The 21,125-nt window shown below is 34.8% G+C and overlaps 2 protein-coding genes, 1 long non-coding RNA gene and 1 other non-coding gene across 4 annotated transcripts; 2 read left to right on the top strand and 2 right to left on the bottom strand.

The window, feature by feature from the left end:
- The first annotated feature begins 266 nt into the window (after positions 1-266).
- LOC21402824 (indole-3-pyruvate monooxygenase YUCCA6) lies at positions 267-4,060 on the top strand. The gene is made up of 4 exons (XM_010113866.2): positions 267-1,037; positions 2,407-2,655; positions 3,176-3,298; positions 3,807-4,060. The coding sequence occupies exons 1-4, from the start codon at positions 267-269 to the stop codon at positions 4,017-4,019; spliced, it is 1,356 nt and encodes a 451-aa protein (XP_010112168.2). The 3' UTR covers positions 4,020-4,060.
- Positions 4,061-11,586: 7,526 nt separating this feature from the next.
- On the bottom strand, positions 11,587-11,659 carry TRNAF-GAA. Its single transcript has one exon. It is a non-coding gene; the product is annotated as a tRNA-Phe (tRNA).
- A 3,168-nt stretch (positions 11,660-14,827) lies between these two features.
- Positions 14,828-15,972, top strand: LOC112094588. The gene is made up of 3 exons (XR_002903615.1): positions 14,828-14,998; positions 15,108-15,243; positions 15,826-15,972. It is a non-coding gene; the product is annotated as an uncharacterized LOC112094588 (long non-coding RNA).
- Positions 15,973-16,416: 444 nt separating this feature from the next.
- On the bottom strand, positions 16,417-19,093 carry LOC21402825 (GTP-binding protein At2g22870). The gene is made up of 4 exons (XM_024175902.1): positions 18,515-19,093; positions 18,352-18,421; positions 17,402-17,564; positions 16,417-17,111 (listed from the first exon to the last, which is right to left on the bottom strand). The coding sequence occupies exons 1-4, from the start codon at positions 19,002-19,004 to the stop codon at positions 16,893-16,895; spliced, it is 942 nt and encodes a 313-aa protein (XP_024031670.1). The 5' UTR covers positions 19,005-19,093; the 3' UTR covers positions 16,417-16,892.
- Between the last annotated feature and the right edge of the window lie 2,032 nt (positions 19,094-21,125).

A 21,125-nucleotide genomic window follows, 5' to 3' on the forward strand; every position in this document is an offset into this window, starting at 1 on the left:
CTCAAAAATTTTACTCATTCTGATCACATGTGGATAATAATTCTCTCCTAATCCACTCCAGAAATCAAGGAAAGAGCTCTTTCATACAGATAAGAAGAGAAGAGTAGTTATTAGTATACTTGTACTACTACAAAGGGAAATTTTTTACCCTCCTCTCAAATGGGTTGTTACTATTTATTTTCATTTTTTAATATTTGAAAAAAAAAACCAAAATAAAACTATATTCTCATCAAATTTTTGTATCATCTTCATCATCATTGATCCACATGGACTTTTACATGAGCGAAATAGAAGGGAAAAGAGCGCATGATCCAATTCTGATAGAGAAAATGGGAAAGAATATGGATTGTTGCTCGTCGCGGAGGCGCGTGTACGTACCGGGGCCGGTGGTAGTCGGGGCGGGGCCGTCGGGGCTGGCGGTGGCGGCGTGCCTGAAGAGGAAAGGGGTGCCGAGCGTGATCGTAGAGAGATCCAACTGCATAGCGTCCCTTTGGCAGTTCAAGACCTACGACCGGCTGCGCCTCCATTTGCCCAAGGAGTTCTGCGAGCTCCCCTTCATGGGATTCCCCGCCGACTTTCCCAAATACCCGACCAAGAGCCAGTTCGTGCAGTACTTGGAGGACTACGCCGCCGAATTCGGCATCTCCCCGCGCTTCAACCAGACCGTGTCGTCCGCCGAGTACGACCCCACGCTCGGCTTCTGGCGCGTGAGGACTACTACTACTACTGCTGCTAGTACTATTAGTACAAATTACAACAAGGGTTTCGGTTGCGGTGGCGGGGAGGTGGCGGTGGAGACGGAATACTTGTGCCGGTGGGTGATAGCGGCGACGGGGGAAAATGCGGAGGCGGTGGTGCCGGAGATAGGGGGGATAGGGGAGTTTGTTGGGGACATAAGGCACACAAGCCTTTACAAGAGTGGACAAGAGTTTGAAGGGAAGAGGGTTTTGGTGGTTGGATGTGGGAATTCAGGGATGGAGGTTTGTTTGGATCTCTGCAATCATAATGCTAGCCCTTCTCTTGTGGTTAGGGACAAAGTAAGTCAAATTAATTTAATTTCATTTTTAACTGCTCTTTTACCCCTCCTTCCCCTCATGTTAATTATTTCTTTTAGGAGTACTACTGACTTTGTTTACAATTCTTTCTCTCTGTTTCTCTCTCTCTCTTTTTCTATCTCTCTCTCTCTCTCTCTCTCTCTCTCTCTCTCTATATATATATATATATTTTTTTTTTATTCATGATCAAATTCTGAAGTTCTGAAAATAATTTTGCGCTTTTGGGTTTAGAATTGTTGATTTAATAAGAGAATATTAAAGGGGTTTTGTAATTTGGATGGAAGTTTTCCTTTTTTTTTTTTTTTTTTTTTTTTTTTTGAAGAATTGGATCCTTATTGATACATGGTATTTGGTTTTTTTCCCTACTACTTTTAGGAATACATTAATGGTTTAATTTGTTTCTGAAATTCATATTTTTTTTAGCATTCCCTTTTCTCCAAAATTTTCAAACTATGGGGTTAATTCCGGTATCCTCAATATATATATATATATATATATTGTTACTTTGAATGAAAATTGCGGCACTAAAAACATATTAGGGAAAACCTATTTGAGAATTGGGTTGTTATATGTAGTTAATTCACTGTCATATTGGTTGTTATTGTTCAGCAAAAACGTAAAAGCAACTTGTTTCCACTTTCATGGCAACAAAATACTTTTTGAACTTTTGGGTGCTACTGACTTATTTTTTTGAAAAAAAAAAAAAAACACGCACAAAAAGAGCCAGCAAGCCAGCAAGCCAGCAACTGACTCCAAGTTCCAAAACGGTTTTTGCTCAAGCACACAATAGACTATGATTCCACATTAAAACCCTATTTTTGGCAAAAACAAATATCCTTTTTCTTTCACATTCTTGGGATTCCAAAGCATGCGTAACATTCGTCAGAAACGTAGGATCTTCTCTATATTGTCATAATCATTCACACCCTTTTATTTTTTGCTTTAGAATTCCCACACCTTTTTTTTCCCTCAAGAAAAAAAGAGAGAAAAAAGAAAAAAAAAAGAAAAAAGAAAAAACCCGGCCTCTTAGTGCACCATGAAGAAAGCAATTGCCCATGGCAACTAGCAAACAAAGGGACCCTCCTCTCTCCACCTCAACCCCAACTTTTTTACTCCCATCTTTTTCTATGTATCACTTTTTTTAAGTTTTTGGATTTCACTTTATCTAGGTTGTTTTATATTTTATTTTTGTTATCAATCAGATTAAGAAAAGTATGTATATTTGATGAAAATCGAAAAATTTTGAACTTTTACTATCGTGATTTTTTAAATATTTGTTAATAGGTATAATATTTTTTTGGCCACTGTAGAATTAATCCACTAATTTTTTGTGGTTCTACATTTTTTTAAGGTACACATCCTACCACGAGAGATGCTGGGAAAATCAACTTTTGGGCTGTCCATGTGGTTGCTCAAGTGGTTTCCTATACGACTTGTCGATCGCTTCCTTCTAATCGTGTCGTGGCTACTACTCGGAGACACCTCTCGCTTCGGATTAGACCGGCCGGTGTTGGGTCCCCTAGAGCTCAAGAACTTGTCCGGAAAGACCCCAGTTTTAGACGTTGGGACGCTGGCCAAGATCAAAAGTGGCGACATTAAAGTACTCTCCTAACTAGTCAGCTCACTTTTTTTCCCTTCCTCTTTGTTTTGTTTTGGTTGATTTTTCCATTCTTTTCTCTTTTGTTTTTGGGTTCCCTTGACAACTACTTTTGTTTTCTTTTTTTATTGATTTTGTGGTACGAGAATCAAACGATATGATGGTGATCGTAGGCGCACTGTAACTTAATTCTGATGACGCCTCTTAAAAATAAAAAAAAATAAAAAATAAAACTAAAGATGAAATCATGATGTTCTTGAATTAGTTTGTTTTTTTTTTTTTGGTATAATATTTCTCCACTACTAAATACAACTGTTGTGTATAGGCACATAGTTTTATTTATATGCATACAAATGTGAACATTTTCCAACTTTGGTAGGAAAATGTATTAAATTCTAGTTGTCCTTTGTGGGCGTTATTCTTCTCCTTTTTTGTTTTTTGTTTTTTACTCTTTAATTCGATAGTCAACTTTCAACAAATAGTTTGTGTACTAATCATGAGTTTTGTACCGCTGATCATGTAGGTATTTCCGGCCATCAAGCGGCTAAAACGTCATGCAGTGGAATTTGTTAATGGAATAACGGAGAAATTTGATGCAATCATATTAGCAACAGGTTATAGAAGCAACGTACCCTCTTGGCTAAAGGTGCTCACTACTTTCCTCACTTCCCCCCACTTTACCTACCTTTCCCAAACTTCCACTACTTTCTTTACCATGAAGGAACTAGGAGACGTTTGGTTTATGGATTAAAACCATGTGATTAGAACTATTTTTGATTTACGTGTATTTTTTGTGAGAGAAAATATTGTAGTGAACCACAAATCAGGAAACGAATCTAGATACCAAACATCCTCTAAATATAGTCCTGCTCGCTAGGGTTTATTTTTCGTTTTACTAAATATAACAATATATATATATATATATATAAGGGATTATGTTGTAGGTAAAAAGGAAAAGGAAAAAAAAATGATTAAATGATTGTTTTTAATCCATCACACTTTATTTTAAACATTTAATAAACATGTACTACTCTTAGGTATTTCTTTCCGCAAGTAGAAATTCGTGTAATATTTACGTGCCTATTTTATAGCACGAATAGATTGATTGAGTTGAAAAGAAAGCATGTTGATGAGATATGGGGTTGGATTTGCAGGAGGGACAAATGTTTTCGAAAGAAGATGGATTGCCAAAAAGGCCATTTCCGAATGGATGGAAAGGCGAATGTGGGCTATACGCCGTGGGGTTCACAAAGCGTGGACTGCTCGGGGCATCAATGGACGCCAAAAGGATTGCAGAAGACATTGAACGGTGTTGGAAAGCCGAGGCCAAGCACTGTACGCCCTTTACAACAGCCTTCTCATCATGATCATCACTAATATCGATCAGTTTATGCTGTTTCCAATTATAAGCAACCAAGAAAAGAGATTTTGACTAAAGGGAAAAAAAGTTTTCACTTGATGATTGATTTGGAGGAAGGGAGATTTTTTATGGTGCCACCGGCAAGGGGGCTAAAAAGTTGAAGCTTAGTAAAGTGGATTCCATAAATCTCCTTGTGCTCCTCCAACTGAGGGAGAATGGAAAAGTTGAAGGAAAAAAAGGAGAGAAAAGCAAGAAAGAAAGTAAGAAAGAAAGAAAAAGGGAGAGATCAGTTATATCAGTGATCCCTTTTTGAGTACCAAATTGACATACACCAATATCTACATTAGTTTTATGCCACCCTTGGGAAGGGGCTAGGCTAAGAATTAACGTTTGAGAGTGAAAGAAGAATGGTGTTGTGTTGTTTTTGCAAGTGAGGGGCGGGGGGACCTCATGAAGTAGTTGTGTACATCTTGTACATTACCATTTTTCTCTAATTAGGCACAAATATGATGACTTATTTTAGGGGGGAAAGAAATTGAGGAGAAACAAATCAAGCGGTCGCCGGCAGCAGGATGAGATCGAGTATTGTATGTTATAGCAGAGAGTATGTTGTTGGGTATTGTTTCTACCAAATGTTTTGGTTTGTGTTTTAACCTATATTTTTCAATTGGGGGTCATGGGGTGGACACATATATGAGAGTATAAGACTAATGTTTTTTTCTCTTAGTTGTAGCCCTAACTGCATTGCAGATTTTGGTTCTCCCATTTCCAGCTAGGGTTTTTTTGGAAGGGTTTTGGGGTGTGTTTTGGGTCAAACATACAAACAAACAAAAAAAATTGACTTCTAATCATAAATGAAATTTATATTTTTTTTTCCTTCTCTCCCGTGCTCGTGATCAAGCTTGCTATTTGAGTGATTAAGTTTTGTCTTATAATACTTAAACTTTGAAATGAGTTATATATTTTCCAACCCAAATATTATTGACTGTATCATCACTTTTCTTCTTTTTCTTTTTCTTTTTTATATGTACACATATATAACTGCTGGCTTGCAAGCAATTTCACTGTCGAAATGATTTCGGTACTACAAGTAGAAGATATATACAGGACCACAACAAAACGACTTTTCAATATTTATGGAGAATTAAGTTGGTTATGCGCATATATATATATATATTATATTATATATTCCTTGAAATCAAACACACATTACATAGCAATTGAACGAAATTGATCATGAGTTACTTGTTCAGTCTGTATTCCAATATCATCCGCTCTCAAGATGACAGCTCGAGAACTGCTTTTTCCAGTTCAATAAGCACTTACAAAAGAACCAAAGTACTACGTACTATATATACTGCCTCCAAAAAGATCTTCAGTGTTTTTTTTGTTCTTTTTTGTGCATGCGTGAATTATTTTGGCATTTTGGAATATTCTTCTTCAAATAGAAATTTTTCTCATATACTTGACACATATGTGTATTTATGTCTAGATAAAATGATCTATAACTTCCAAATGGCTTCAAACATGCAACCAAGCAACTAATAAGATTTTCATTCATATATACATAGATATATACATATATATACACACACACACACTCGCCAAAAGCAACTCAAAGAAGCTTTTACTTTTATCATTTTTTTTTTCATTCTTTTCAAAGAAAATGCGCTAGAAACGTTATGCAATCCGATCTTTTCAAAGTTTTCTTTCCGTAACCCTAGGCTTTCTATCATAGATAAGTCCAAAACAAAACTACGAAAATATATAATTTATTTATTCAAAATTTTCTTTCAAAAAAAAAAAATTCAAAATTTAGTGTAAGTCGTTTTCTAGTTCATGTTAAATTAAAAATTCTCTCTCGTGTAGTTAATATATATTAATCTACGTTTTTCATTTTTGTTAAAAAAAAAGGTTCGTGTTCTCAATTAGTTAGTTAATTGAATGTTTTTATCAAAAAAAAGGATTGTTTAGAGCGTTAACCGATCGATAAAATTGAGAAGAATTTTATCCTTAAAAAAAAAAAGATTGAGCAGAATTTGATGGTCTTCACGTATATATAGGATCGTAATCCCGCTATGTTAGCGATTTGGGTTGAAATTTATGTATATCACTTGCATTGCGATTATCCACTCCAACAAAAATAATAGTTAATATTCCAAAATTTCTGCCACAATCCCAGCTACTGACATAGAGACTTATCCATTCTAAAGACCGATTTAACAAAATCAGTTGATTTTACAGGGAAAGATATCCACTAAATGATGAAATATACAAAATTTTGTCTTTAAATGATGAAATATACAAATTTTATCATATATACATATCTACGTATATCCTTACTTTTTTAAAATTTTATCATATATACATATCTACATATATCCTTACTTTTTTATCCATACTTTTTTCTAGATTCCATGATTTTTTTTTTTGTTTGGAAATATATTCCATGATAGTTAAGAAGTAGTTGTTGGTAATTAATTAAAATAAACGTTTTCCCTTTAAGAATTCAATAAGCGTTTAAAATGCATCTTGGTAGTCTTCTAGATATAATAATGAGTAGACGTAAATTTAAAAAGCGGTCCCAGTTAATTTTAGTAAAACGTTAGCCGCTGGATTACAAAATGTTTCCGTGATTATAGCTATAAGTTTTTTTTTTTTTTTAGTAGGATTATAGCTATAAGTTTATACAACTGTTTTGATTGAGTAAATATCCACTAGGCACTAACATGTAAGTATCAATTTCACCATCTATAAAAATAATTATTTATTTGTATTGATTGTTTGTATTGTTTTATTTTGAATTTAAATTAGAAGGATTTAAACTCTACATATTACAGTGAGATTTCCGCTAAATGTCCGCAATTACAAAATAATGCTTTAAGCAATTCTTATAAATAATACAGTAAAACCTCGATAAATAAATATTCGATAAATTAATAACCTCGCTTAAATAATAAAAACTTTTGGTCCCGACTCGGGCCAATGTACTAAATTAATAATCTTATTAAATGCATAAGATAATAATTTTTTTCAAATCCTTCAGGGCCTAACAAAAATATAACTATAATTGACGAAAAAAGCATATTTACCTCAGAATATTAAAGAGTTTTTTCTTGACAATTTCTATTTTCTCAATTCAACTTTTTTATAAAATATGCATCTAAAGTCATTTGTTTTTTCTTTGTACCTAAATTGAACTCAATCTCGTCTTTAATTTTTTTGCAGAGCATGCACTACATCTGGTATATTCTTTTTCATGTTGTAGCAAGTAGTTATTTAAGATTACTATTACTTGAAACACATCTTTTAGAAAAACATTTGGTAAAACACAACTATCATCTGCATCATGATCAACATCAACAGGCATATCCATTATCCCTTAAATAATCTCTTCACCATAATGTATATGATAACTTTTACAATTCTCTATGTACACATATTAATTTTTGACCACATATCATTATCTTTGTTATTTATAGCTCATGCATGAATCTTAGTTTAAAAAAAAGTACATTTATCGATAAATTAATAAATTATTCATTTACCGATTAATTAATAAATTATGTATTTATCAATAAATAAATAATCTTTTTAAAATAAAATTTTTTTCTAGTCCCAACAATATTTATTTATAGAGGTTTTATTGTAGGTACGCATATAATTTTGTTTATTATTTTAGGTTTTAAAAAATAGATATTAATGTCAAACCATTTGGTATCCAAAATTCGTAAATGTGCTGTTCCTTGTAGCATCAAAATAAAATCCCAAAACCAACAAATTCAATTTTCAGAGTTCATTCGTATATATCTAATTTAGGATATGAGGTTGGAAATATAGGAGTAAGAAAGATGAGGGGATTAGTTTGAGAATTTTTTGAGAAAAGAATATTGAATAAATTCGACGGTGAATTTAAGGAAAAAGGAGATAAATGTGGTGAATTTAAGGAAAAAGGAGATAAATGTGGGTGTGAATTTTTACTTCTTATTTTTAATTAATACTCTTTTTAATCAAATAACTATATTAATTAAAAAAGTATTAATTATAATTAAGGAGTAAAAATCCAGACTCATTGCACTCTAAGAGTAAGTTTAACAATTTTCTCGTTCTTTAAAAAATTTGGAGATATTATAAAAAGAATTTGACATGGAACAACAACATAAAATTTTAATTTTGAATTTTTTTTTTTAATATTTTCATCATAATTATTCCTATTTTCCTCACGTAGTTATGTACTTTTCCTTTCTTATCATTGTCTAATACTCAAGAACATTAGTAGCAGTGTAAAAGTAGTTTGTTACTATCAAACTATCTTATCTTAGTTCCTCATAATTTGCTTGAAGTGAAATTAAGGCGTTGGCGTTGGCTTTTGCATGTTTGCAGGACAAGATAAGATACATATGTGGTTTTGTGGGCTATATACTATGTCGTAGAGTATTGAATGAGCGTGACAATACATGATTATTACTTTGGTAGAAGAATTAGGTAAGGGTTTTATGTCTGGTGGGGTTTATTCCGACCAAACTGCCTTGAGGACGCCCAAAATAATAATTATATATATTCATCTCATAAGAAGTAAGGAGACCCAGAGAGATCAACATCAATTGTTTTATTTTTATTTTTTTTAGTTTCTGAAATTCCCATTTAAGGCAAGCAGAAGCAAATGATGTTAAAATTTGTTTTATATGGCCCATAAGATCCCAAATGATGAGCATCTGAAATTTGACCCTTTTAGGGGCATTATTACTATTTAACGTTTTCTTCTTCCTTTTTTTTATTTAAATGAATTTATATAAAAAGAGAGAATAAAGATTTATGCATTTTCGAGCTAATTCTTATGCTTATATAATTTTCATGTTTGTGTATATGAATTCATTTTACTTTTTCTATGTAACCATATTCTGGTTTACGATTAAATTATTCTAGAGAATTTTTTCAGCAAAAATATTTTTATAGACAAAAAAAATATCTCGTAGAACGATTTAGTTTGATGAGGGTTCAATTAGTATTGATATAAGATGAATCATCGATCTTACATATAGATATAACTCTATATCATAGATTTCTCTTTTTTTTTTTCCCTCTTATTTTGCTAGTTTGTTTTTTATTTTTCACCAACTCATAATTAATTTTTGTTTGTCTAAAAAGGGCTTCAGTTGCTAGAATGATATGATCAATATATTATATCTCTATTGGTTCCTACTAGGGATGATCAGTAAATGACATCCCTCTTTCTATACCCTTGAATGTACCGAAAATTAACTTCAAAAAAAAAATTATATATATATATATATATATATACCAAGTAATAATGGATCATTTAAATTATATGGGCAATACTAGGACAACAACTCAAATGTCAACTTTTATATACCAATTGATGTGATATGTCATGAGTTGTTATCTTTTTATTGGTAGATGTAATCTCTTTTATTAATTGACGTGTCAATATTTTAAAACTCACTAATATAAAAATGACAACTCACATATCACATTAATTAGTACACAAAAATTAATATTTAAATTGATGTCCCTGACATTATTTAAATTATATTAATGGATCCATAAGATATTGCATAACATCTCAACCTTTTGCTTTCTTCCTTTATATATTATTAACTTACAAAGGTTCATACTTTTAAAGAGAATGACACCAGATTAAAGAGATGATCAGTTAAAAGGATGCACCTTCATTTTCTTCTAGTGTTTTTTTTTTACCCCTCACTGTTTTAGCTATATTCAAGTTTTGTATTAATTTCATAAATGCTATTAAATTATATTCCCTAGTTTGAACTTTTGAAAAGCGTCCATTTCATTGTTGAACTATATAAAATCGTTCTAAACACCCCCTAAATTATGTAATCTCGTAAATATGTCTTTAGAACCACTGAATTTTACGTTAACTCTCTTTCCTTTTTAAAAAAAAATAAAAATAAAAAGATAAATTGACTTAAAATCAATATTTCAAGATATAAATTGACTTAAAATCAATAGTTTAGAAGTATTTATGAAATAATAGTTAATAACACATCACCGTTAGATTAGTAATATAAAAAGAGTCTATTGGACGATTTTATATTGATCAGGACGAAATGAACCCTTCTTAGGATTCAGGATTCTGTTGCACACATAAATTGTAGCAATGAAGCATTCCAAAATTTATCCGTACGGATTTAAATATATGAAGTACGCCTAGGCATTTCTTTCATCCTTATCCCAAAATATTTACTAATAAAAACTAAGAGCATCTCTAAAGGAACTTTTTCAATTTTAGCTAAATTTTATTTAAAATAGGTGGAAAGTTATTTTAACTAGCAACTTTTAGGTGAGTCACTTACCATACACCTTATTTTAGCTAAATATAGAATAATTAATATTTATTGAATTTAAAATATAAATAATTTTGTTGAATTTAAAAAGGAACATTGCATTTATTACTATTTGAAAGAATAGCTAACTATTTAGTTAATAGTTAAAGCAGAGAAAAGTAAAAAAGGAAATAATAATTAAAAAATAAAAGTTAAATTATTAATTATTTTAACTTAAAATATGAAATGATTAACATGGTTGGAGATGTTGTAATATTAATTAATTAAAAGAGAAAAGTTTCAATATTAGAGACAAGTTAAAATGGTAATAGTCTCAAACAATTAAAGTGTCTAGAGAATAACACAGGGATAAAATTTATCGACCAAATAAAAAAGGTAACTAATTTTCTTACTTGCTTTTAATACAAAAGCAATTGAATCGGCTATATTGAATTGAACAAAAATTTAAATGCATAGCAATCTTAAACTAAATAAATAAATAAAAAGTGGTCCTTATAAAAGCTATTATGTATTGTATATCATCCACAAGCTCATGATAGGGCATTTAAAGAAGTACGTACACAGTGGTGCACATGGTCACGGCCAGTTTGTAAACAGGACCATAAGCTAGAAATAAAATGAAATAAGAATAAAATAAAAGCCATAAATAGAATGTGGTCCATAAAAATTGATTATGCCATGCTAACTGTTTTAATATATGCTTTATACAATATTATATTGTGAAATATGGACCGTTTGAAGTCCATTAAATTCGATTGGCAGAAGTTTGTGATCAACCGAATGGTCATGATCTATAAATAAAAATATATATATATATATATATATATCAATCTGACAGTTCAAAAATCAAATCATGATTGGTTCCAATCTTAAAGATGATGATTATTCCTAGCTGGGGAATGTCTGTCTGTCGTGATAATTTTCTTGTGATCCTAGATGAGGGGGAAAAAAAAAAGATGACTGCCAAACTTGGCCATTTGGATAAGCCTGTTCCAGAATTTTTGTTTGTTTTTTGTTCTGTTTTATGGTTGGGGTTGATAAATATTGGAAATCTCTGGTATACATGGCTAGAAATCCCAGTCATATTTATACGACGGACGATCTTAATATTTTCATTTTTTGAAAAAAAAAAATAACAATTATTTTAGGTGTCAAAATCAGCTATTTTGTGCGTATTTTATCAAATATATTATGAAAAAATTCTGAAACTCTGTACATAAATTAAGACAAACAAATAAAAAAGAATGCGGTGAGCGTGGATCGAACACGCGACCTTCAGATCTTCAGTCTGACGCTCTCCCAACTGAGCTATCCCCGCCTTCGCGTCATCTTGTAAACATTTTATTAATTTAAAATATTTTATTTTTCTCTAAAGGTCTAAAAATCATCATGGAGAAGGAAATTGCTATAAAAATTCACAACAGAATTTTAGTACTCATACAGCAAACGTACAAATATTTGGACCAGACAGAGAACCAAAAAGAAAATAATTTCAATACTTGAAAAAAATTCAGTAGAAGAATAAACACGAGACCAAGATATAAAATTATCTCAGGTTTTCTAAGTTATGACCGCTTTTCAGTTTTTTTCCAAAACAAAATAAATTAGATTAAAGCATTGCTTATTTCTCAAACAATCTAAATTTAATGTGATTGGTAACTTTGTGTCAGTTGTTTTCAACTTATTATCTTATTTCTAGAAGCTTAAATTTATAATGTTAGTGCAGAAGTTAATAAGATTTGTCATAAGTCTCACAACTCTTTAGAGTAACTCTAATCATGCTATTATTTTAGTTAAAATGATTAATAATTTAGTTTTTTTTTTTCTTTTGCCACTCCAACTATTAATTAAATGGTTAACTATTTTAAAAATTGTCTTCTACACTAACTAAATATAGTTAGTATAAAAAGACTAAACCATTTTATTTTTTATATTATTTTATTCTTTAAACTATAATAAATACAAATATTTTTTTGTAAACTCAATAAAATTATTTATATTTTAAATTCAATAAATATTAAAAAAATCTATATTTAGTTAAAATAAAAAGTATGGTTGAAATGACTCACTGAACAGTTGCTAGATAAAATAGCTTTCTAACCATTTTAATTTAAATTTAGCTAAAATTTAAAAAATTCTTTTGGAGATGTTCTTATAAACCATCTTTAAAATCAATTACACAAATTTATTAGAAAAATCAATTATACAAATTCATAACTACTCACGTCAAAAAAACTATATCTAGATCATATTATATAAGTAACTATTAAAATAGACAATTGAATTTAAGACGTATAAAACATATGTTTTTCTCAATTCAAATCACAACTCAAATTTTATTATCATAATATTTGTTTTTATAAAAATTTAAATTTAATTTTTTATTATTGTATTTTCTATCACATAAAATTTATCTTTAAATTTTGTTTAGGGGTCTATAGTGGTAGCTAGTGTTGGAACTTTGGGCCGGCAGACAAGCCCGAGGCCCGAATTTTTCGGGCTTGGCAGGCAGGCCCAATTGCCGGCCCGTCCAAACTTGTAAATTCGGGCTCGGGCTCGGGCAGCCCGAAAATGGTCACCACATCGGAGCTCGCCGTTGTGTAGGCGTCGTCAACCGCCGTTCGCTGGAGTTTTTTTTGAATTTTTCCAGCCAAGCCCGATTTGCCTGAACCCCGACTACCCCGAGAAACGGTCAAAATTTTGACCATTGGTGCCCAACCCAAAAATAAGCCTGAAAACCCAAATTTTGCCTGAATGCCCGACATGCCCGAACTGCCCGAAAACCCGTCCAACGGTTAGTTTTTTGACCGTTGCCGCCCAAACCCGCCGAACCTGACCCGCTGACTAAATAGCTGTTGCAATTAATTTTAACCCAAAAATTTTCCTTTAAATACCCTCCATCCCCCACACATTTTTCTCACTCAAACTCTCTCAATCCCTCTCAATTTCTCTCAATCTCTCAAATCTCTCTCACAATTTTTTTAAAAACTATCACATTATCCTAAAGCTCTCTATCTCAAATCACTCTTATTTTTTTTTTATAATGGATCCTTTTGGTTATAGTGGTATTCCCGTTGATGCCCAACACAACATGAAAGAACAACAATTTCCCACTAATGAATTTGTTACGCGGGAATCTACTGATCTGAGCCTTAGTGGACATCATTAATTTATTAAATTGTGTTAATATACATCATTAATATGCATGATTAATTTATTAGTTTGTGTTAATAATGTATGTTGAATGTTAATTTTAATTTATATATAATTTTAACATAAAAAACTTAATAATTATAAAAATTAAAAAAATAAAAAAAAATTCAAGCTATTTGGGTAGGCTCGGGCTGCCCGGCCGAGTTCAGGCAGCCAAATATAAGCCTGCGGCTCGTTCAAGGGCATTTTCGGGCTCGGGCGGGCGGCCCGAATTTTTCATGCAGGTCGGGTCAGGCTTCGGGCAAAAAATCTATATTTTCGGGCGGCCCATCCAAAGTTCCGGCACTAGTGGTAGCGGAGGGATCAAGCCAATAGGCTTGTATAAACCTATTTTGTTTAATATATTTTTTAATTTAATTTGACGTGATTTTATTTTATTTAGTGTATTTTTTAAATTTAATTTGATCATTTATAGTATTTTTATCTAAGTCGTATTAGAAATTTCATGCAAAATGGTGTTAGAATGGATAAAGACGGACTATAAATCCATTATAAAGTAGTAATTAAATATAATTAATAATAATAATTAAACATAATTTAGTATTTATCACAAGCCGTTGGATCTAAAAATTCAACAGCTGCAACTAGCGCGTGAAACACGCGCGCAAAAAGATGCGCTTCCAGCATGTGGCAGGGGACAAAATCGGAGGTGGGCCCCGCCACTTTCTTCTTTCCCACGAATCAAAGTGCGACATGTGGTTAAGCTGTTGGCCACAATAAGAGATGCACAAGATCGTCTGCTTCAGTTTCACGTGAGCGCGCTCTTCTTGACCATTAAAATGGCGACACGTGGCTACATTGTTTATGAGGCAGTCTGTATACTGCCACGTAGAGAGCACTTAAGAAGATGCACAATTAAGTTTCAACACGTGGTTTTTATGCTAAATCTCACCGCACACAATCATTTTCCCACCAGAGGAAAAAAAACAACTCATTAATTCTGGGCATCATAAATGATTAAAAAACCCAACAAAAAATAACTAAGTGGACGTTTGGTTCATAGATTTAGAATCATGATTCAGAACCATTATCATTCTATGTGTATTTTTTGTGAGAAAAAATACTGTAGAGAATTATGAGTCATAATTAAGAATCATATTCAAATATCAGAAACAAACATCCTATAAATAAATAAAAAATTAAAGATAAAACAGTAAAAGCAACACTGAAAGAACACGTGTAGAATTTTTCTACAATCAAGAACAGTTGATAGTATAAAGTGATCATTTTGGGTTATTATTTCTTGTGCCATGCGAACAGAACATGGCTCTTATCAGTGCTCACTGACATCCGAATCCATATTAGTAAGTCGGTTACAAGAACTTAACCCAACAAACCCAAGAAAAACCCCAAATCCTAACTATAAAACCCCAACCGCTCTAAAATCAAACTCCTTTTCCCGGAAAATCTTGATCGCAAGTTCTCTACGACAAGTCAAAGAATGGTTAGTCTATCTCTCAAACAAATTATACACGATCCAAATGTTTCTATTTGTATGTGTGTATATATATGTATATAAATAGGTATAATTAACATGGTCGAACACGAAACAGGGAAAAGGAACAGGGAGTTTTGGGAAACGAAGGAACAAGACGCACACGCTGTGCGTGTGATGCGGACGAAGAAGCTTCCATCTCCAGAAGAGTCGATGCGCCTCTTGTGGTTATCCCGCTAGTCATATCATAATTTGTAATTTATTTTTTGTCGTTCTTCATTTCTTTATTTCTATTCCAGTTCATGAAGTTTTGGTGTCCATACGCACTGTCTACTCTTTGTTTGATGAGAAAGTGAGGGGGAAAAAAAAGCAAACTTTTGGATTGAATCGTTTTACTATTGTAGGAAATTCGCTTTCTGTTTTACAAAGGGATGATAAACTTTAACTTTTTTTTTTTTTTTTTTTTTTTAAGTTGTACAATACGGAAATTTGGGTGGCCCTGTAGTTATGTATTGTTTTTTATTGCTTAGATCATTTTGATTTTCGATTTGGCGTTTTAGGCTACTAGATATGCAATATTTGGGTCAATAAAATTCATTTATTTGTCCCTTGAATTCAAATCTTTTGAAGCTTTAAGGTAATTTCAGCCTTTTGGGTTTTGCCATTTCTCTGGCGCACAGTTTGAAATTTATATTGGAGCTTTGGTGTTAAGTGGGGTGTTACTATGTCTCCTAAATAATGAAGGCTGCTACTTCAAAGTGTGTGTTTTTTTTATGTATTTTTGGTGCTTATAACCTTATTATGGATTTTTATTTGTTATGGGGTTTTGGTTTCAGATAACTGGAGTATTAAGGCCATCCGCTGGAGGACCACTGGAACCGGCCGTATGAGGTACCTCCGTCATGTGCCGCGTAGGTTCAAACCAACTTCAGAGAAGGTAAGGAGACGTTTGGTTCATAGATTAGAATCATGTGATTATAACTATTTTTAATTTATGTGTATTTTTTTGAGAAAAAACACTGTAACAAACTATGAACCATAATTCAAATTATGGTTTGAATCCTCCAACTAAACATCCCCTAAGTTACCGAAGCGACGCCGAGGAGTAAGGGAGCTGCCGCAGCTTCATAAGATTTTGAAGGGAATGTTTCCTTTTGTACTTCTGAATCCTCTCAGACGAGTTTTAGATTTTGGTTTTTGCCTGTAGCCTGTAACTTGTAATGCTGCTAGTTGTTGCAATGAAGAATTTTGACTATATATGTCTTTTGTCTACTAGACTGGTTTTGTTTCGACGCCCTTCTCATCTCAGTTGGCTTGAATTTTTATACTTTCAAGAATATTTAGAAGCCTGCAGCTCAAAAGCGCAATGTGAATGTTTGTGAGTGGCAAAGACCAAAAGCCTGTGTGGTTCACTGATTTAAACTTGTGATTCAATCAAAATAATTTATGAACCAAACGGGCCATAAAAGATGCAAGATATTTTCACAATTCAGCTCAATCATGCCATAGTTATTCCCATTCTTGGAGGGTCTCGTCTCTCGTACGTGATTTCTGTCCCAACAGATAAAATATGCCTCGGGTAAAACTAAAAATTTCCACTTTAAAACACATTTAACAAGGTACATGAACATAAGTTAGGCTTAAAATGATCTTGTATTCTGCTGAAAAGGCCTCCAAAGAGAGAACTCATACAGATGCATCCCGACTTTCTCCATGTTTGAGACGACCAATCCTTCTATGGTTGTGATGAACGGCAGTTTAGTTCCCGCCATTGAGTTCCTTTCATTTTCTTCCTGGCTTTGTATTTACTATCCATTCTAATCTTCAAAAGTCGAGAATTGCAGAAGATCTTGTAGGTGACCGCACCTAACTTGAAATTCCATGTTGGTTTTGAGTCTTTTGGCTAGTGCTTGAGCCAGTAGTTCCGCAGTTGAGCCATATGCAATAATATCTCATCGCGGCCCTGATTTGTGACGCTGCTGGTCATAATCCATGGCGGTGCTGACTTGAAGAACCCGCGAACCAACTCCTGGAAATCATTCACGTTCTCTTCCGGTCTTTTCCCTCCGTTCTTCTTCTTCTTCCGCTTGTCGCACTTGGTGAAGATCAATGTCATGGGGATCTGAAACAACATATTTTAAACTCTTCTCATATTTCATTTCAAACTGCTGAGAGATAAAATTGAAAGTATCTTGTATGGTGGCACAAGCTTCTTTGTCCTTTTACTCAGATGAATAGCAATAGTCGTCAAGTGAAAATTGAACTAATTTCGACGAATGTTGCTTAAGAGAAAAGACAAAAAGTTCAAACTACGCATTTTTTTTATATACCATCATAGCTTTTAGAAATATATCTTCCCTTACCAGAATAAGAATGTGGTTATCTCTTTATTTCTCCGTTAGTTGAGTTTACCTGATTCTCAGCCAGCCAACTAGCATATTCGAGGTCAATAGTTTTGGCAGGGATGCTAGCATCGACGAGAAGGAACACCGAAACTAAAGTAGACCTACTGAGGAAATAGTCTTTAGTAAACTTTGCCCAGTCTGTCCGAAGTTCCTGAGGTGCGGAAGCATACCTGTTCACAGACACAACATCCATGCATCAAGATCAAGGGCATGCTTACTTAACACAAATGGAAAAAAAAGTGTTTCACTTTCCTACCTATTAACGTCATGAGTTTGTGTTTACGTAAAATATCAAGAACGCTAATCTGGTACGGACCACATGATGCAGGGAACGAGGTAAGAGAAAGTCAATCCTAAGTTACTCCTTGATTTTGTTCCTCTTTAAATTAAAATAAACCACAAAATTAGCCTTACTAAATTTCAATAAATGGTTATATGCACAAAGATACATTAGTACTTAATCTTATTAAGATTCCTAGAAGATTGCATTTTTTTCTTCCAATTCCATTTCTTAATAGGTAATTAAACATTAGAAAAGGTTTCTTCTTTGTTCCATTTCCCATCTAAAACCTTTCCCTTTCCCATTACAATTCAGTTAAATATGTCCTTAACAAACTCCAACCAGCCCAATAACTAAAATCACAATCTTGTATCATCAAAATGCTATAACCTACAAAAGATGAACAACACCTCACACGCAAATGGTTCTAACAATTTAGGCCTGTTCGTTTCACAATTTGTATCACAAGTCAAACTTTTGGCTAAAGTATTTTCTCTCATGAAAATTTAAATTCAACTTTTCTCAACTCGAACCTGCAAAATAAACGGGGCGTTAGTATTCTTTGCCAACTTGACTAGAGCATCACTTCAGCATCATAACCATGATCCATAATAATGTTTTCCAATGTTAGTATGCCAATAGTGTGTGTGTGTGTGTGTGTGTGTGTGTAGTCATGCCCATAGCCAGGCAAATCCACGAGGTACCAGCTATCATTGATACGGAAATGGTTGATGCACTGGGTCTTGCCTGAAAATAAACACACATGAATAATCCATATGCAAATTAATAAATAAGTGAATTGATCAGTGTATTAAAAAAAAAAAAGAGAGAGAGACAGACCGGGCTTCTTGGAAATCAAAGCGAGGCGCTTGCGACGAACAAGAGAGTTGAGGAGAGAAGACTTGCCGACGTTGGAGCGTCCGACGAGGGCGAACTCAGGGAGGCCGTCGGAGGGGCAATCCTGAGTCCTGACGCTGCTCTTGACGAACTCGGAAACGCCGACCTGGGCGTCCCTGGCGTACTTGCTCAACACGATGTTCGAGCCCTTGAGGATTCTCGCCTCGCTCACCTCCGTCTCCGGAGGCACGAAGAGCTTGTACATGTCGAGCGAGAGCGAGGTCTCAAAGTCCTCATGAGATTCGACTTGCGGAGTTCCGATGGGAATGGGCTCGGCCTCGGCGGGTGAGAGAGTGGTTTTGGGAAATGATGTGAGAAGGGGTCTGAAGGTGGTGGTGAGGAGTGAGTTGGGTTTCGGGTTTTGAGAGAGGCGAGAAGGTGATTGTTTGGAAAACAGAGAAATGGGGATTCTTGGTAATCGAAGTAAAGCCATTTCTGCTCTTGTTTCTCACTTCAGTCAGATCTTGAACTTCCTCTCTTCCAAAATCCTGGCGACTGGAAATATCTTAGGAGAACGGATAGAATTGGTATTAGCAGCGAATGCTTTTGGGAAGTAAAACGACGTCGTTTCACTGTGGCGCTTTTCTTGTTAAGGGTCTGGAATGTGATGGGGACAAAAATTTTCTTTTTAATATTGTATTAAAAAATAAAATTCGATATTTAAAATTTATGCTATTAATTTTTATTCGCAGAAAAAAGAAAAGCTATTTACTTCCTTCTCCTATTCAAGGATCACAAATTTATGTTAGTTTTCTTCTCGACTTGAGGTTCAAGGCAAAGCTAGAGTTCACTTCATAAGAACTTTTATCACAATTCAAGTTCAACTTCTGCCATGCACTCTAAATAAAAAATTTTCTTTCCTTATATATAACACTTTGTTTTATTTTCTTTCCTGTTTCTTTTAGAACTTTGAGAGTGAACACTTTGTAATAGATCAGGTGTGGACTAGGTGATGCTTGATGCCTTGATCCAAAACTGCAGAGAAACGAGAACAACATTGAGATGTCGAGAATAGGCTTGCGTGCGCCATTCAACACGGCTTACTCCAAGAATGATTCAGGAAATTTCTTTTCTTTAAACCAAATAGAATAACCAAGATGGACATATCAATAAATTATCACGAGTTGTTAAAACATAGATTCATACATTTGGCTAGCAAAAGTCTGCATACATGACGCACCTTCTCTAAAAATCTTTGACAATTTGTTTCCATGCTTTGGAAGGGCACCCTTCTCTGGATCTTTGCGAAGGAATCATACCCCGGGAACCAGCACATCGTACAGTTCCCAAGTTCTAGTTACATCGTCCACTAATATAAGGACTTGACAAGTTTTATACCATAATTGCAGTTCAAGAGTATGGCAATACTATATACAGTGGAAGTACCGGTGTGTATGACCTTAACCCTTCTTTCTTTACTAGGAAGCCCGACAAACACTTGAAATTTTTTTTTTCCTTGAAACACTCCGAAACTGATTACAAAAGCGAATAAATAGAGCAGCTATAAGTTCAAAATGTCTATAAACTGTTGAAATTTTGTCATTGATGCTCATCTTCTTTCTTTCTTTCTTTATTCCTCCCTTTTTTTAGCGTTTATTTGGCCACCTTGAAGAGCAAACAAATACTCTCTAGCTTGCTTACTTTTTGTTCAAAAAGAGCGGAGGAATAAATTCGATAAAATGCCATCAGATCTTAATTCTTCTTGACAAAAAATTGATAAATGCCTTCTACCTATAAAGCGAACATCAAATATGAACTTTTCTTTAAAATGGCGAAGGCTATTAAAAAAAAAAAAAAAAAAAAAAAACGAACAACCCCGGGACAGCCCTGGGTCAGCCTCGGGACAGCCCCGGGGTAGCCCCGGTACATCATCGGTACCGCCCCAGAACAGCCCCGGTATAGCCCCTGGATAGCCCCGGTACAGCCTCGTGACAGCCTCGGGACAGCCCCGGGGCAGCCTCGGTACAGCCCCAGGACAGCCGCGGGTCAGCCCCGGGACAGCCCCAGGTCAGCCCCGGGGCAGCCCCGGTACAGCCCCGGGACAATCCCTGTACAGCCCCGGAACAGCCCCGGGGCAGCCCCGGTACAGCCCCGGGAAAGCCCCGGTACATCCCCTGTACAGCCCCGGGATAGCCCCGGAACAGCCCCAGGGCAGCCCCGGTACAGCCCCGGTACATCCCCTGTAAATCCCCGGAACAACCCCGAGGCAGCCCCGGTATAGCCCCGGGACAGCCCCAGGACAGTCCCGGGACAGCCCCGGGGCAGCCCCAATACAGCGCCGGGAAAGCCCCGGTACAGTCCCGGAACAGCCCTGGTACAGCCCCGGTACATCCACGGGACAGCCCCGGGAAAGCCCCGGGTCAGCCCCAGGGTAGCCCTGGGACAGCCCCGGTACAGCCCCAAGAAACCCCCGGGACAGCCACGGGAAAGACCCGGGGCAGCCCCGGTACAGCCCCGAGACAGCCCCAAGTACAGCCCCGGGACACCCCTGGTACAGCCTCGGGACAGCCCCAGGGTAGCCCCGGTAGAGCCCCGGGACAGCCCCTCGGCATCC

Source organism: Morus notabilis, unplaced genomic scaffold, assembly GCF_000414095.1.
Source record: "Morus notabilis unplaced genomic scaffold, ASM41409v2 Scaffold848, whole genome shotgun sequence".
NCBI lineage: Eukaryota > Viridiplantae > Streptophyta > Magnoliopsida > Rosales > Moraceae > Morus > Morus notabilis.

Coding starts and splice junctions, on each gene's coding strand:
- LOC21402824 (XM_010113866.2), top strand. CDS start 267: ATGGACTTTTACATGAGCGAAATAGAAGGGAAAAGAGCGCATGATCCA. Junction 1,038..2,406: donor CTCTTGTGGTTAGGGACAAA/GTAAGTCAAATT, acceptor CATTTTTTTAAG/GTACACATCCTACCACGAGA. Junction 2,656..3,175: donor TCAAAAGTGGCGACATTAAA/GTACTCTCCTAA, acceptor CTGATCATGTAG/GTATTTCCGGCCATCAAGCG.
- LOC21402825 (XM_024175902.1), bottom strand. CDS start 19,004: ATGGCTTTACTTCGATTACCAAGAATCCCCATTTCTCTGTTTTCCAAA. Junction 18,422..18,514: donor TTTGATTTCCAAGAAGCCCG/GTCTGTCTCTCT, acceptor GTTTATTTTCAG/GCAAGACCCAGTGCATCAAC. Junction 17,112..17,401: donor GTTGGCTGGCTGAGAATCAG/GTAAACTCAACT, acceptor ATGTTGTTTCAG/ATCCCCATGACATTGATCTT.